Source organism: Nanorana parkeri, unplaced genomic scaffold (genome assembly GCF_000935625.1).
Source record: "Nanorana parkeri isolate BGI_ZX_2015 unplaced genomic scaffold, ASM93562v1 scaffold885, whole genome shotgun sequence".
In the NCBI taxonomy this organism is placed as follows: Eukaryota; Metazoa; Chordata; class Amphibia; order Anura; family Dicroglossidae; genus Nanorana; species Nanorana parkeri.
In genome coordinates this window covers 327,448-341,209 of record NW_017307153.1, presented here as the reverse complement: position 1 = coordinate 341,209, position 13,762 = coordinate 327,448, and the positions used below count along the sequence as shown (strand labels likewise).

Sequence of the window (13,762 nt, the reverse complement as noted above, 5' to 3'; positions counted from 1 at the left end):
ACTATCTGTAACTGTGCCATGTATTCTGAATTTCGCTCGCAAATTGCATGCACTCGCTGGTCAGCGCTGTCACCTAACGCCACTGACCAATGAGAAGCTCTTCTTGGCACTGCTAAGTACGGTTTTGGGTAAAATACATTTTTTGGGATCAGGACAAGTAGATTGTCATGAGGGACAAGTAGATCGGGCCCCGACTTTAGTCCTTTGACAAGTAGTTTTTTGTTTTTTTAAATTTCCACTCCCCTGAATACAGGAAATATTATTTGTTAGCCGTAATCACATTTAGCTTTGTGAAAAATCCAGGTTAATTATCTATTTGAGATGTTTTATTCAGCAGTCGTGACCACTTCCTTCACATCCCTCTTCCTCATAGTGGGTGTGTCTGATTACTTAGCAGGAGGGCAGTGTCTGGTGTCATATCCGGTGCTTTCCTATCTGTGTAAATTGCAGTCCATCATCTCCATCTTTGCCTTATATTAGTGTCACCCCTCCTCCATCTCCAATCACCTGCTAGTGGGCTCCTCTCTTTTCAGGTCCTAGCAGCCACTCTCCTTAAAGCGGACCTTTATACTCAAAAATCAAATTTTGCCAGTGCATCCCTCTATGTATGATGCTTAATAATACCATAGACATGTCAGATGTAAAATGGCGAGCATTCACTTCCTGCTTTGAAAGGGCAAAATGACTTCAGTTTGCCAAAGCAATGCACACTGGGATTGACTTGTCATCAGCAATGCATTGCTGGAAAATCTCACCTGTAATCTCACGAGATCTCAGGGAAAGACGTTTTCCTCCACTGAGATGATGTGCATGGTCACATGTCCTAGTCTCGCTTCTAGTCACATGTGCGAGAAATCCAGGAAGTGAAAGGAGAGCTAGTGATCTGACCATAGTAAACATGGCCACTGTCAGAAGACGGAGGGAGAAATGAGGTATGCAAAGAATACAAACTTGGCAATTATCTAGAAGTATGTGTTTGCAGATTGTCATTACTAAACATTTTTAAAGGTGTGTTTGTTGTTATTTTAAAGATATATCTGTAAAGGCCCAATTTAATCTCACAAAATGCCGAACATACAGCGAAGGCAGCTAACAGCTGCCTCCCGAATTATATCACCCCAGTGTGCCATCTAATAACTGCTTTCACTGGGTTTCTTGTAAAGGGTGGTTTGGTCCCACCCTGTTGGACTTCATACACAGCTAAAATAATAAACAGGGACAGTCTGTGGGCGCTCAGCAGCTGTAGAACAGTCATTGAATTTATTTGAGGCAAGTCAAACACACAATATAAAAGAAGAGATTATGTCAAGTAAATAGATACCAAATATGTTAAGCCTCAGGGAGCATGGTTTGTTGGTAGACATGATCACACACTAGGATCTGAGTCTTTTACATCATCCTGCTATAATCTGTGACCACAGATTCTCCTTTCCATCCAGAATCCTCCTGTATAGACCTGCTCCTCTTGCTGGTCCACATGGATGTTAACAATTGGGGGAAATATGCCAGTGTCGCTGAAAGCTGGCTGGTTCCACCACATACAACGTGTTGTTTGCAGCCATGCCACTTTCCATATAGTGTTGACATTATTGTCACTGCTAGAATCGCAGGGGTACTGCAGTGGTAATCGTATCACCATTTTCCCAGACTTTTTATCTGTTATATTAACTCTAGCCTACAACATCAGGAGAAGAACCATTGCTTTCCTTTAAGCCCGTCTCATGGTTGCAACTTCCTCTGCCCCCTTACTTCCTAGGACTGTCCATCAAGTTTGGAGACCTAGTTAAGTAAACTAGATCTCATTTACTTTTAATGGCTTTGTTTTTCTTCAGCTTAACCAAATCTTTCCATAGACTCCTATTATATACCGTAGATGGTGATTCCTCTCTTGCCATAGGAGACTTCTTTGCTTATACAGTTTAGCACCCTACTCCCTCTTCCTATTTTGAATCTTGCCTGGATACACCTTCAATGGTTATCATGTCCAACTCTGCACCTTGGTCCTCTGCTGTATGGCCCTCGTTTGAAGGTCAATAATCCTGGCTGCCACCACTTTATGGAGTGGATAATAAAGATATGTGGGCGAGAGATTTTTTTTTTTTTAAGATCAGTTTGATGTGCGCTGTTATTCAGCTGTTTTGCCCAGTTCACACATGACCATGCACCCCATGGTAATATCTTTTGTTACTTGTGTTTAGGGGTCCTAGGCTCATTAAGGTTAGGGTAATAACCAGGGAGGATTGGACAGGGTTGAATTTGTTCTGTTCCACAGTTTTCCACTCAAACTTTGTATATTGTTATGTAGCATGTGGTTTTGTTATTCTTTAGTAATCTCCTCGAACACCAGAGGCCTGAACTCTACACTTATGTGGTCTCTGGTTTACAGTAATCTTAAGAAACATAAACGTCATATCATCTGACTCCAAGAAATGCATCTAAGGGGGTCCAAAATTATTTCCTAAGAAAGCATGGATGGCTAAAATCTTTTATAACACTTACCCTACTTATTTAATTGCTGAAACTGTACAGTGTGAAATTGAACTGGACCCCCTCAGTCAATATGCTATCCTTAAATCCTTTTTTTAAGATGCTTTTTTATTAGATTTGTTTAATGTATAACATAACATACAAAAAGCAACTTGTGACATCCAACATATCTTACAATATCACAATAAATTGTAACAAAAAGATACAGTCTCATGTCTTTCTTACTGGGTACAGTCAGGATTATAAGCACAAAGAATTGTCTTGACATATGGAACTAAAGTAATAAAGTCTCCTGATTCACTAACTTTTGGTGATGAAGCCCCGAAAGGTTAATTAACCCACGGAATCCAGATCTTATCAAGCCTCTGTGTGAAGCGTAGATAAGTTGATATAAGCGTAGATAAGGTGATATAAAGGAAGGACCAAAACTGGATTTACTTTTGTCCAAAACTGTTAAATCCTTAATATGGGGTAGACTGCCTACAATTGTAAACATTTACCTGCCTCAACATAATGATCATTCTCTTCTAATTTAACCCCTTCATGACTGAGGCCTTTTTTTCATTTTTTGCACCCATGTTCCACATTTTAGGCCTGAAAATTACTTAAAACCCCCACACATTATATATTTTCTGAATGCCAAGACCCTATACAATATAATGGTGGTAGTTGCAAATTTTTATGCTGCGCAATATTAGCGCAACTCCTTATTAAACCCCAAAATGTTGTGATACATTTAATTAAATGCCCAAAAACACAACAAAATACCCATTTTTAAATGAAATATAAAAGATGAGGTTACAACGAGTAAAATGATACCCAACATGCCCAGTTTACAAATTGCGTGCGTCCGTGAAACGGCGAAAAACTGCAGTACCCCAAAAAGTCCACAGAAGACGCTTTAAAAGCCCCCACAGGTCATCAATTTAGAGATACCCCAAAATACTGACCCTAGAATTATTGCTCTCACTCCGGCGTGCGCGGCTATACACATCATGTGTAGCGCGTTCGTCGTTTTCATACATAGGCGCACCCGACGCGAGTTTACGTGGCGACGTGCTTGCGGGGGCGGGGGACTTTTAATTTTTTTTATTATTATTAGATTTATTTGATTTTAATTTTAAAAACTTTGTTTTTTTTACTTTACTTTGACTACAAGCCCCCCCATGTGATAGGTGGTGGTGACAGGTACTCTTTTTAAAGTGATGCTGGGGGTCCAAAAGATGCTCTACAAGTTTAAACAGAGTCCCGGCGACAAAAGTCGCCGTGAGTCTGTTTAAACAGCCCCGATGCTGCCGACGTACACTGTACGTCGTCAGTCACGAAGGGGTTAAATAACCTTAACAACATAAGAGCTTTCAGGCAGCCCAATTTTGGTGTTGGATTATTTTATTGCTGTACTTTATATTAGGTTAGACTGCTCACAGCTACATCGGTGCCCAGTCAGTCGGCACAATAGTACTTTTTGTCATGTATACAACTGTTTTTCATTTATATCTTCTGAAACAACCTCAAATACTGTTTGTATCCAGTAATGAAAAACAATAAGTTATTTTTCTTTTTTTGTTTGGTATGCCTTGTATTGCATATTACAAAACAAAAAAATCTAACCTCAAAATTGCATGCACCTGGCTTTTAAACTTTTAAAAACTTATTTTTTTTTCAACATGCTTTTTTTGTTTCCTTTTTTCTTCCCTTTAACTTTATTGTTCTTACAAGGGGGCTGATATGCTGCACATATAACACAGTGCAGGTGACAGGTTCTCTTTAAGGAGGTGTAATGGACTCCTAATTTTACCTCTTCACTCTGTAAAAGCAGATCGAGAACAGCTTATTCCACGATCATAGCCACCAGAGTTTGACCGCTCTGAACCCCAAAATGTTTCGAGCTGAGTGCTTCTTGGTTCATATTACCCAAGGAAGATCAGTGAATGGATGCTATAGCGGCCTAGAGTTTGTCAGCTCTGGTGCTGACGTAATAGTTATGTTGGCAGTGAAAGGGTTAAGGGTACCCTTACAATATTCTTGGGGCAGGTGACAGGCTAAAGACAAGATCATTTGAAGATCATTTGTCATCACCAGCACACCAAAAATCCTTTCAGGATAACCATGTGTTCATTGAATAAGAATCATGTCAATAAAAACAAGCGCGTTCGGGGCCACACAGGGTCCCGTCATCAGGCTTAACCTGATGACGGGACCCTTTCTGGATAACCATGTGTTCAATGAATAAGAACCATGTCAATAAAAACAAGGGCTTTCGGGGCCACACAGGGTCCCGTCATCAGGCTTAACCTGATGACGGGACCCTGCGCGGCCCCGAAAGCCCTTGTTTTTATTGACGTGGTTCTTATTCATTGAACACATGGTTATCCAGAAAGGATTTTTGGTGTGCTGGTGACATATCTCTTCAAATGATCCATGTAACTAGCAGTGCCATCCGCAGTCACTAAAAGCACCCTCACCTGTCGTTGGGGTATCTGGTAAGGAGGTGCAACAGGTCTCTCTCTATGTTCTAGGCTAAAGAAAAGAGCCACAAACTGATTGCAAACCTCAAGAAACTGACCCCGCGTCACGTACCTGGTGGAGGACTGATTAGCTGAGGAGGCCTCTCTTGTCTCACAACCCTGGATGTGTGGACAGAGAGCGAGTAGTCAATGTACCGAGTCTCTTTGACAGTTGCAGCTTGCTTTCTGTGGGCCCCCTGTGTTGTTCAGTTGCAAGTCTGTAAAGTGGGACTGGTCAATAAACAACCTTACTGCGTAACTAACCTCAAGGTGGCATGCCTCCCTTTTTGACCATCTGCTTGCAGTTTTACTAGTGGCTGCTGGGGATTACATTTCTTTAGCTACTATCCAATAATTACCAAACAGTATGGAGACACCTAGCATTGGTAGTAATATATACTGTATATGTTTGCAGGTTTTCAGTAGATTGGTGGAGCAGGTGTATGTGCAGTTTAGTTGGTCAGAACACCATGACATCAAGCAGAAAGATGTGTGGTGTTGGGGATTGTCATTAAGTATAGAGGTCCCTGATGGCCAGATTTGCAGATCTCAGCTTGGGGGATTGTTGATTACCTGACCACCTCCTCAAAGAAGAACTGTAGGGTAAATGGTGGTTTGTGGAGGAACAGAAATTAAGGTAACATTTTTAAAAAAGGTTGTATTGTGAATACATTTTTTGGGATTTCTGGCTCTTAAGAGCTGATAATATGCATATCTGTAACTCTGGTCCTTGACAACTTGACATTCCTACTGCTTGTGGCACACTGTTTATGTGTAGAATGATAGAGAATAATTCAGTAAAGCATCAAAGAATCGGATTTGTAAAATTTGACCTCAGAAGATGGTCTATGTCTGCTAATGCTAGTAAAGTTTGAGCTTTGAGAGCTGTAAAGCCAATTGGCAGTCAGCCAATGAAATTAATGTACATTACTTCACTTAAATCAGTTAGTGAATGTTAGTAGGGGTGTTGGTAAATGTCCTCCTATGACCATAAAAAGAACTACGGCCAAAAAAGGTTTGGCAATAGTTCTCCTTTTAACTAGGAAATTGTTTTCCCTTCATTTCCTGCTCCTAAACAATCCAAGGAAATTTTTCTCGACTGTCTACATATGGTGCACTTTGTGCAAGTCTACCTCTCGGGCAGCGGCTTTCTTTCAGCAGTCAGATTCCCCCTTTGTTCTTTCCAAAGGTCCCCATAGGTGTCTCTCTGCCTCTCGCTCCACCATTGTTTGGTGGATTAGACAAGCCATCATTCAAGCCCATAGTCTGAAGGATAGGGTTCCACCCTTCCATGTTGAGGCACACACTACCAGATCCGATAGGTCTTTATAGGCTTTTCAGCACTAGACTTCTGTGTCCTAGATTTGCAAGACTGCCACCCGTTCTTCTGTTCACAAGTTTGTTAAAGTAAGCACTTTTGATGAGAAGAGAACAATCATCTCTGGGTGATCTATGCACTTTGCAAGGATTTTAACAAGCTGTGTTGCAGGTTTATACCGCTTACTGTTCTGAAGAAACTGCAGTTTGTTGCACCTTGTCCTTTACAGACTGATTCCTGAATGGTAGGGGGGTTTGTGTTCTTTATAAATGCATGAGCAGATCTTGGTGTTCTAATGAGAAATCCTGCAGTATCTGAATGCCTAAGGCTAGGTTCACACCTAGGTGATTTGGTGCAAAACATATTTGCATTCAAGTCTATGGAGGCTGTTCACACCTTTGTGATTTTGTCGCACGATAGAAATTGCCTGTCGCACAAAAAAGTGCAGGAGCTATTTTTGGGCAGTTGTCATGCTGTTTGGGTCCCATAGACCTCTCTGTGTATTGAAAACCACGTGGTTTTTAAAGAAGATGCGCTTAAACAAAAACGTGCAACAACCACTCACCAGCTCATTTGCCTAGGTGTGAACCTAGCTTTTAGACTTGCAAAGGATCTCATCAAAAAAAGTATTTCTATTACAGGTGATGTCTAAAATGTTACTTGTATCCTAGTGCAGACTTCTGAGAAAATTGGTGAGCCAATCGCACAAGCAGAAAATTACAGTTTTTTTGGAGCATTCTATTCAACAACTTAGAAATATACAGTGGTACCTCGGTTCACAAACTTAATTGGTTCCACGATTCTGGCAGCGAACCGAATTGATTGTGAACCAAATCACATTTTCCCATAGGGTTCAATGTAAATCGGGTTAATCCGTTCTGACCCCTACAAATGTTGCAAACCGATTTTTGGTTGTGAACCGAATCACATTTTCCCATAGGGTTCAATGTAAATCAGGTTAATCCGTTCTGAACCATATGAAAAAAAAAATGTAACCACATGTTTCTTTTTACCACCATTCTTGCTCTGCACATTCTTGTCACCTTCATTAACGCTCTGCACATTCTTGTCACCTTCATTAACGCTCTGCACATTCTTGTCACCTTCATTAACGCTCTGCACATTCTTGTCACCTTCATTAACGCTCTGCACATTCTTGTCACCTTCATTAATGCTCTGCGCTTTTCTTCTCTTGGGAGCCATGCTGGATTGAATACATTATTACTGTACAGTACTGTGCTACAAAGCACACCAAAAAGCTTCACAGTAAGTGTCCACAGCCCTGTCTGCGACCGCAATCTCGAGTACAGGAAGCCAGGACCATGTGTCAGATCGGGGAAGATGGTCGTGTTCGTCTCCCGAGGCAGAGTTTGCGAAAGGAGGCAAAATTTTGACGAACTTCCTGGTCGCCAAACGAATTGTTCGTGAACAGAGGTACCACTGTACATACAGAACACCTCTGGGTTTCCATATTGCATTGAACATTTGTTTGACATTTTTAAAGGGGTTGTTAATTGAAACGGATTGTTCATTTTTAAAAACATTGAATTACAAAATGGCGTTTGTAGCAATTTTTTTTTTTCTTTTAAGGAAGTGAATTTTTCCTTTTACGTTTTACCAGGTGGATGTTCCAACCTCTGCTGATTCTAGTTTCAGGTGTAAGGTGCTCCAGACTGCTCTCTGAGTGAATCATGCCCTCCTTGACCCATTGTTTCTTGGGCCTATTGGTGTTGGATGCCGTATCGCCAACCTTCTGTGTTCTGTACTATGCAATTAAGAAAATTAAAAAAATTGTTTTACCTGTAAAATCTTTTTCTTGAAGTACAGTGCATGACACAGGATCAGAGTCTATATTATCTCTCCCACTCCCAGCAAGCCTTTGTAGCAAGCAACAAGGAGTGGTCATACAGGTTTCGTTTCCAAAGTTTTCATTATAACTAAAAAATCAAGAAAATATAAGCTGAGGAGAGATTTTAGTTTGTAAATGGTGCTATTTGATAGAATTTTGTAAATGGTGCTATTTGATAGAATGCAAAATTGGGGGGGGTGGTGCACCTATAAAAAAATATTTTTTATAGGTGCACCGAAATGGAAATTTCAAAACCTAAACGAAACCGAAATAAAAAAATATTGTCAGGCTGAAACCGAAAATGTTTTTTATTTTTATTTTTTTTAATAAACTTTTTTTTATTTTTTTACATTACTTTTAGGGGCTTCAGGGAAATATTAGGAGTCTTATCAGACCCCTGATATTTCCCTTTTAAAATAGAAAAAGAGATTGAGGACTCTTTGTCCTCAATCTCTTTTTCTGCACTCCCTTTTATAAATGAACAAGAATCCTCGATACTGAGTTGATTTATAACATGAGAACAGAGTATGTTTGCTATAACCACAACTATAACCACTCACAGCGCTCTTCTCCCGCAGCGCCCGGCCGGCTATCAGTTTCTCTCCTCCCCGCTGGGACACAGAGCAGCGCCCAGCTAGGAGGAAAGAAATCAGGGATGCGCCAATGTATCGGTAGGAAAATGGCACTTTCGGCATTTAGCCAAAAGTGCCATTTTGGCCGATATGTTTCGGCGGACGATATATCGGTGCATCCCTACTATTTTTGTTTTGTTACATCTTTTTCTCTATAGTTTACATGTAAAATTAAAAATGTTTTCAATATTGCTAAGATAGGGCCTGTGGGGGTCACAAACAGCAATAAATCTGCCAAAAGTACAAACTCGCCCCCAATGTATGCAGTGCTGATGAGTTCGCAGTGCTTAAAATTCAAGTTAACCCCTGGTGCTCCTGACTGTTAGAGGCATCTGGACATGTGACTTATGCTCTCATTCTAGATACAACTAATGTTTTCTGGAGTTCTTCTTTATGAAGATCTTTTATGAAATGATGTGCAAAGCAAGGTATCATTTTGTGATGTAGCAAATGTTTTTATTTTCATTATATTGATTAGTGATAAATAGTGTCATGTTTGTTTTGCAGGCCAGCCCAGCTGACTACAGTGGGAAAACGGGCTTGTATGTGGCTGCAAGACCTGTGCATAGACCTGCACAATTTGGAACGAGCCCGAAATGATCTCAGATTTCGAGGGGTGAAGGGTACAACCGGAACACAGGCCAGCTTCTTGCAGCTTTTTGATGGTGACCATGATAAGGTAACATAGTTGTCTTTTGTTGTTGTGAAATGTTGTCTTACTGTGTAGTCTGTTTCCATTCACACATCATACCTAAAAAATGATGAAAAAAATTTATATTTCTCTCCCGTTCATTGAAGGACACAGGCAACAGATCATAGATCCTGAATGGTAGGGTAATATCACCACCTGCAGGAGAAGGACGCTAGGCACAAAACTAAAGACCAATTACAGCCTAGGGGCGGCCCCTGCCGGTGGTCAAACCCCCCACTTGCTGACAAGTCTCCAGTTTTTTGCCTAGCGTCAGGAGTAAGGAGCTAAAAAAATGTATCTCCCTCCTACCTTATGGTGCTGGCCTGGCTCCTGTACAGGCCCCCTCTGGGGGGACCTGGGCCTTGGAGGTGCCACGTGGTGGATGCTGCTTCCTGGCCGGCCGCTACTCGGGGCCCCGGTCGGTTGAGGCCTACGGGCGGCTCTGCGGCCGCCGTCCTGGCTCGTTTTCGGCCCCTGTTGGGGCTCATGGGGTGGTGGATTGGCCTGTTGTGAGGTCCGCTGCGGCCGCTTGTGAAGAACGGCCGCATCCGCGGCGGACGTCGCTCGTGCGGCGGCCGCGGCCGCTACTCGAGGCCCCGGCTTTTGCGTCCTCCAGGCGGCTCCACGGCCGCCATCTTGGATATGGGCAACTTTGCCCTTTTCATTTCCGCCCGGGCTTCCTATAGCCTCGGGTGGATGGGGAGGGCCTTCCTTTCGGCTCGGAGGACGTCTGGGCCGGGACAAACGCACGGGGTCGTGAGTTGCTGGGGGTCCCTCTTTCCCTTGTCTGGTGGTCTCTGGTTTGTGGGGTGTTTTTTTGCTGCGGCAATGGATCGCAGGGATGACACTCCTGCATTGCATTGTGAGGGTTGTGGTCTGCGCTCTGCGGACCCCTCTAGATCCCCGCTTTGTGCGGCCTGTACGCCTGCGCTGTTTTGCCTGTCGCCCGTGCGCCCCTCTGGGGCTTCAGGGGGGGTGGGTGGTACCGCGGGTACCGCATTGTCCCTGGAAGCGTTTTCTTCTGTCAATTTATGGGTTTGTGACGCGCATGGAGCGCGCCTTGACGCAGCGCACACCTAGGAAGCGGGCCCTGCCTTGGGGAGACCCTTAAAATTGAGGATGTTGCCAGCACTTCCTCGCTGCCGCACGTGCAGTTTGGGACGCACAAGAGCAGGCGTTCCGCCAAGGTATTTCCTTACATCTCCTTTTTTGATGAATTCATTTATGAGGAGTGGAAACGGCCTTCCAAGTCCTTTGCGGTTCCGAAGCGGTTCTCGCTACTTTGTGTCTAAGTGGTCTTCCCCACCGGTGGTGGAGCCGCCGGTTTCTCGTTTGAACAAGGCCACGGTTATTCCAGTGGAGGATTCTCCGTCCTTTAAGGATCCTTCCGATAGGAAGGCTGAGGCGCTTTTGCGGTCCCTGTACTCTGTCTCAGGCGCTCTCATGCGTCCGGTCTTGGCTTCGGCCTTGGTCTCTCAGACTCTAACTGAGTGGGCTAAAATGTTACATCAGGGTCTTGCGGAGGAGAACGTCTCCCCAGCATTTGTGGAAATTGGCGGACCAGTTGGTTCAGGGCCTTCGTTCTGTCTGTAATTCGGCCTTGGATGCGGCACCCTTGGTGTCCAGGGTGTCGGTGTCAGCGGTGACGCTTCGCTGTTTGCTCTGGCTTCAGTGTTGGTCGGCGGACCAGGCTTCCAAGAAGGCTCTTCAAGAGTTGCCCTTTACTGGGGACCGTCTGTTTGGTTCCACCTTGGATGAGATCATTAAGGATCTGACGGGGGGTAAGAGTACCTTCCTTCCCCTGGCGCGCAAGAAGGAACAGCGCCGGAAGCCTGGGCCTACTTTCTCCGCTCACAAGTGGCTCTGTCGCCCCCCCGCCCTCCGACAAGGGCGGTAAGTTTAACAAACCCTCCTCTTCCTAATCCTCCAAGCGTCCGTGGCAGCCCAAGTCTGCCAAGCCTGCCGACAAGCCCCAATCCGCATGAAGGTCGGGCCCAGTCTCCGGGTCCCGGGGTGGGGGGCCGCCTTCAGCTCTTTGCGGATTTTTGGCTGGCCCAAGTCTCCGACTCTTGGGTCCGGGAGCTGGTTTCTTCGGGCTACAAGATCGAGTTTCTGTCCTGTCCGGGCAACCGTTTCTTCCCGTCCAACACGCGGCTATACCCTTCGCGGTTGGCGGATCTCCATCGCGCGGCGGACCTTTGGTCCCAGGGGGTGATTGTGCCTGTTCCCTCCGCGGAAAGATTCCAAAGGTTTTTATTCAAACCTGTTTACTGTGCCCAAGCAAGAGGGGATGCGGCCCATCCTGGACCTCAAACGCTTGAACACCTTCGTGCGGGTCCGTCGGTTCCGGATGGAATCCATCCGGTCCGTGGTAGCATGGCTCCGTCAGGGGGATCTGCTGGCCTCCATCGATATCCGGGATGCATACCTTCAGGTACCCATTTGCGAGTCTCATCGACGATATCTTCGTTTCGCGGTGGGGGAGGACCACTTTCAGTTTGTGGCGCTGCCCTTCGGGCAGGCGTCGGCCCCGCCTGTGTTCACCAAGGTGCTAGCCCCGATTCTGGCGCTGTTGCTTTGTCGGAGGGTTTCGATCGTGGGGTACCTGGTCGATCTGCTCCTACGGGCAGAGTCGCATTCTTCCATGGTGACAGCTCTGGAGGTCACGGTGCGGTCCTTGGAGGAGTTCGGGTGGCTTCTGAACCTGCGAAAATCTTGCCTGGTGCCTTCACCACGCCTGGAGTATCTGGGTTTGATTCTGGACTCTTGTCGCGGCCCGGGTCTTTCTTCCCAGGGACAAGCTCCTGAAGCTCCGTTCCAAGGTCCGGCTTCTGCGGACTCACCAGTGGTCGCCCATTCGGGTTGCATGCAGGTCCTGGGTCTCATGGTGGCCTCCTTCGAGGCGGTGCCCTTTGCGCAATACCATACCAGGACCCTGTCATTGGACAGGGAGATTCGGATCTCTCGGGAGGCGAGAGCCTCCCTGCGGTAGTGGCTTCAATCTCCGGTCTTGGTGCGGGGGAAGTTTTTTTTTCTTTTTCCCCCGGTGCATTGGACGGTGGTCCCCACGGACGCCAGCCTTTGGGGCTGGGGCGGGGTCTTGGGCTCCTTGACCGTGCAGGGTTGTTGGTCGCCGGGAGAGTCCCGTCTGTCGATTTTTAAATGTGCTTGTGGCACGGGCCCTGGATCCCTGGGCGGAGGCCGTGGATGCCCTGGTGGCCCCTTGGGGGTCATTATGGTCTAATTAACGCTTTTTCCTCCACTGTATCTGTTGCCTCGGCTGCTGCGTTGGATCGCGGTCGAGGGCGTCACTTTCGTCCTCGTGGTACGCGGACGTGGTTCAGCTTGTGGTGGATGCCCCATGGCGTCTGCCTCTGCGCCCCGATCTTCTGTCCCAGGGTCCTGTGTTCCATCCTTCTTTACAGTCGCTGGCTTTGACGGCGTGGCTGTTGAGAGCCAGGTCCTGAAGGTCCGGGGGTTGTCCGATGCGGTCATATCCACTATGCTCCGAGCGCGCAGGGCGGTTTCTAGAAAAATTTACCATCGCCCGTGGAGGGCCTATTTTGCCTGGTGTGAGGCTGGGGCCCTGTCCCCGCGTTTCTTCTCCATCAGCAGAATCCTTGCGTTCCTGCAGCGTGGGGTGGCTCAGGGTCTGGCCTTGAGTACTGTGAAGGGCCAAATCTCGGCCTTGGCGGTGCTTTTCCAGCGGCCTTTGGCATCTAATGCTTTGGTTCGCACCTTTTGTTGAGGGGGTGACACGCATTGCTCCCCCTGTCCGCGCACCTTTGGTTCCGTGGGATTTGAATCTCGTGCTTTCGGTGTTGCAGAAATCCCCATTTGAGCCTCTTCGGGAGATTCCGCTTATATCTTTGTCACAGAAAGTGGCCTTTTTTGGTGGCCATCACTTCCGTTCGGCGGGTGTCGGAGTTGGCTGCCTTGTCCTGTAAGTCCCCATTGCTCGTTTTGCATCGGCCAGCGTTCCTGCCGTAGGTTGTGTCGGCATTACATCTGAATGAGGACATTGTCTTACCTTCACTGTGTCCGAAGCCGGTTCATAGGAAGGAGCGTGCCCTCCACTGTTTGGATGTGGTTCGCGCTCTTCGTGTTTATTTGGAAGCTACGGCTTCTTTCCGCGCGACCGATTTCCTGTTCGTGTTTACGGAGGGTCCTCGTAAGGGTCGGGCCGCGTCGGCGGCTACCATCTCTAGGTGGATACGTACTGTTGTGACTCAGGCGTACGCCGTTAAGGGGCGTGAGCCTCCATTTCCTGTCACTGCC

At 46.1% G+C, this 13,762-nt stretch overlaps 1 protein-coding gene across 2 annotated transcripts in view; it reads left to right on the top strand.

Moving 5' to 3' along the window:
- ADSL (adenylosuccinate lyase) overlaps positions 1–13,762 on the top strand; it is a 44,312-nt gene that overhangs the window by 7,939 nt on the left and 22,611 nt on the right. For both annotated transcript variants that reach the window (XM_018565768.1, XM_018565769.1), the window contains exon 5: positions 9,301–9,472. In XM_018565768.1, the coding sequence (XP_018421270.1) occupies positions 9,301–9,472 (172 nt within the window). The remainder of the gene's footprint in view (positions 1–9,300; positions 9,473–13,762) is intronic.